The sequence below is a fragment of the Plectropomus leopardus genome, unplaced genomic scaffold (assembly GCF_008729295.1).
Source record: "Plectropomus leopardus isolate mb unplaced genomic scaffold, YSFRI_Pleo_2.0 unplaced_scaffold29412, whole genome shotgun sequence".
NCBI lineage: Eukaryota > Metazoa > Chordata > Actinopteri > Perciformes > Serranidae > Plectropomus > Plectropomus leopardus.
This window is the reverse complement of record NW_024632060.1, coordinates 1-3,831: the sequence shown is the minus strand read 5'-3', so window position 1 is coordinate 3,831 and position 3,831 is coordinate 1. Positions and strand designations below refer to the sequence as shown.

Sequence of the window (3,831 nt, the reverse complement as noted above, 5' to 3'; positions counted from 1 at the left end):
TGTACTTATTTATTGACATGTATTTTGAAACATATTGATCTTGTGATTGGTCATATGACATGATTGGTCACAGAGCTGTGTCGCTCTAAACATCACTACTACGTTGGTGCATTAAATAAGTGATAACTGGAACACTGCAGCGTGAAAAGCCATTTTTTCCCATTTTGACAACTTAAACAGTTCACAATCAAAGCAAATGTCAAACTTGTGACACCTGCACGAGCATGTAAGAGGGCAGTGGGACTAGCAAGTTTACCTTCAATAAGTAGCTCTGCAAAAGTCCTGTTTTGTGTGTGTGTGTCTGTGAGAGCAGGAGAACCAAAATGCCAGTGGCTTATAAAAACGACTTCAGAATTTATACTCAATGTTTTCAATATAGTCATTTTATATATCGCAAGTGGAACAAGCTGCAATACATAGAGTGTATTTGATATATCTCCAGCCCCTAGTGTACTGTTGCTTTTAAGTAGTCAGATAATTTCATTACTCTTCTGGTTGTGCACCTTTACTTGTTATTTTTGTGTGACGTTATTGTAAAGGAGAGCTTGCTGTCAATGATCCAGAGACTAAATAAAGATTGATTGAATGAATACCTGTCAGGTTCCAGTCATACAGCTCAAGAATGTCCTGGAACAAGTAGGAGGCGAACAGCTCCAGGCCTCGGACGCAGTAGTTCTGGAAACAGGAGCGAGACAGTGAGCACACAGTACAAGCACACTGCCATAAAGAGAACATTAATGTAGATATGACTGATAAGTAAATCCACTTCTTTAACTTTATCACCTAAGCCACCTTATCGATGTAATCAAGCTCTGCAGGTTAAAAAGAATCTCTTTTCCCTCTTCTGGAAGGATTAGCACCTCCGCTCACCCAGGCACTGAGGTGCGAGGGTTACGTGTGGCTCAGCTGTGCTCAGACTCAGCCGTTTGAGATAAAAACAAAAGGGGTGAGAAAGAGCTGGCGAGATAAAGTGGGGTTTTACTGACCTCCGGTGTCATCTCCTCTATGAAGTGAATGGTGTAATCTATGTTGAAGCGGATCACACGGCACAATGGAATCTGTGATGATGAAAGGAACAGAGGACGAGAAGAAGAAAGGACGGGCCGACTCATTACCATGGCGTTAGGCAGAGGTTACAGCTTTTCAAGGAAACTCATTAAAACCTCATCTCTGCCGCTGTGGAGCTCGCCCGAAAAACCGCGTTAAGAAAAAGAATGCACGCTCCAGAAACCACGCTGTAATGCGTATAAACACGCACAACCTTTGGCCAATTTAAAAAACACTCACCGCCATAAATCACATGCCTCTGCACACACACCAGCGTGCACCTGACTCTTGAAAATTAAGTAACTCAAATCTCGCTAAATAGATAAGCCTGCTCCTCTTTGTTTAATCTCCCTAGTTACACGGTCTTTGTTGTTAGAGCGCGGGGGTCCATTTTAAGAGATTAACCTGGGAGTCACATTCATTCTTGCCCATCCCGGCAGCTAACTAGCAGGGGGCTAATATCACCACGCTCCGAGGTCCCTAATCCCCACACCGCCATGAAGCGTTTACCCCAGCTTTTAACAAGGCCCGCTTAAATTATCCAGTTCAAATCATGCCTAATCCTCTGGGCTCTTTTCAAGCTCGACGGATATTGACCAAGTACTTTATTATTCAAACATGCAGGACAAATATAGACACTGATGGACACGAGCCCACGTGTGTATCAAGACACCCAAATATTCACGCTTTGAACAAATTTTCAAGAAATGGGGTTTGGCGGTCCCCGATCGACTTCTCACTCCCTTTTTAAAACCGCCTCCTTAGCATAAAAGTCAGGCCCGCGGCTCAAATGGCTGCAGGAAGAGAGGGTCCTTTTCAATCACGACCTCTCTTAATGTTTGACCGGGCCTTGAGAAAGTGAGGGAGAGGAATCTGCGACAAGGTTGGCGCAGTGAGAGAGGAGCACTTTGTCCAGGCAACAAAGAAGCTGACCCCGAGCCAAAAGCCAATTTGAAGTTATTTTTGAAGAGAGTAAAGTTAAAAGGATGAGGGGATTTTTCATTCAAGCGCTGACCTAAATTATATGTGCCGCCGCAACAGACGAGTCGGAGGACGGGATCATATGTGGACAGTGCAGACTGTGAGTATAGTGTAGAGAAAGGATGTCATGAGAACAGAAACTTTGGTAACAAATCAACATTTCTAAAAAAAACTGCACTTAGGATGTGATTCTTCTGGACCTGATGCGGCAGCATTTACAGCAAACTTACTCTCTGCTACAAACGACAGCAGCGTAACGAGGCACTGAGCATCTATTCTGCTCTGAGCGCTGCATGTTTGGTGTTTTTATTCTGGTCATCAAGATTTGAAAACGCACTTGTAACAACGGATTATCATTTTATTTTAATGATCGCCGATAAAATCAATTAATTAGTTAATTAAAAAGTTCAATGTTGCACTACAACACTAATTATTTCCACATACTCGAACTGTTATGAAAAAAAATCCTTTAAAGGTTTTTTGGAAATGTTCAGAGTAACTATGGCAGTGTCATATTGAAATAATTTTACTATCTCACTCCAAACTACACTAAAAAGTTGGCACAAAAATGCAGAGAAAAAAAGGACAAATACACCAAATGGTGCTGGAAGATGTTTTAGGTGCAAGAAATTTTGGTGCACATACAAAAAAAAAGTATCTGAAGCGCCGTCATCAGTCATATTGTGTACAGTGCACGCATCTGTATAAGTCTCTCTGAAGATGAGGAGCAGGAAGAGTTGTAAGCAACCCTGTAAACTTTGTTTCACCTTTGTGAGGTTCAACAGCACACTTTCTAATAAAATCGCCAAGAAAACTCAGTGTGACACCTGCCCCCCAAAATACAATAGGAAAAAGAACTGCAGATTCCACGGAAATAAATAATAAAGGACGCCATTAATATTTAAAAAACAGGGACAACAGGGAGAAATGGCTATACGGTGACATACACTGTCAAAGATTTGCAGTGTAAAATTCATGGCATATCGCCTATACAGTTAACAAGGCTTACGTTAGTGAGAGGTGTGTGGGAGAAAAGTGAGAAGCCTTCAAACAGGTACTCATGGTCATCATACTCGATCACCGTCGGCCTGTCAGTCTGAAACAGAGAACAGCAGCACCACTTAGACACACAGCAGCTTAGGCATCGTGCTGTGAATATATACACGATTACTGCCATGACACTGTATAAAAATGCATTAAACAGGTACAGAATCATGACACTGTACTCAAGCACTGCAATACAATACCAGCAAAAGAAAGCACAAAAATACAATGGAGAAAAGAGACATACCAGGAAGTTGGTGGGTGGAGACACAGTGATCCTGTAGTGAAACAGTTTTCCTGCATTGTTGTTCATTGGTCGGCACTCTTTGACAGGCTGAAAAAAACCCACAAAAACTTAGTGAATGACGTAGCTTATACTCGTATTAAATTTTTTTTTAAAATTGGCAAATTTACCAGATGCAAACAATGTATGGAATTTTTTTTTGTCCACTTGACCCCCAAATTGTCCCTTTTTCTTTTCTTTGGATTGTCCCCAACTAAAGACATTTTTCAGTTGACCAAAGGTCGAGGGTCTTCCTTCACTACACATTCAATGTAAATGAGGAAACGTTTTGCTATGCATATGACATGCACATATACTTTATTTCCTTTTTTTCCACAAGACACAGTATGTTATAATATCCAAGCGTTTCATGTATTTTAATTTTCAAATTAATTTATTTTTCTTTCCCTTATGTACAATATGTTTTACTTGTCACTACGCATTATTGCTGGTTGTTTCAAACTGTAAATTAATTA

The 3,831-nt window shown here is 40.9% G+C and overlaps 1 protein-coding gene across 1 annotated transcript; it reads right to left on the bottom strand.

Annotated features, from left to right (window-relative positions):
* Window positions 1-593: 593 nt before the first annotated feature.
* On the bottom strand, window positions 594-3,406 carry LOC121938419 (ribonuclease 3-like; the record flags this gene model as incomplete). Its single annotated transcript, XM_042481662.1, has 4 exons — window positions 594-675; window positions 987-1,058; window positions 3,038-3,124; window positions 3,320-3,406. Coding segments are annotated over 4 exons (328 nt in total), but the record flags the coding sequence as incomplete, so codon positions are not given.
* Between the last annotated feature and the right edge of the window lie 425 nt (window positions 3,407-3,831).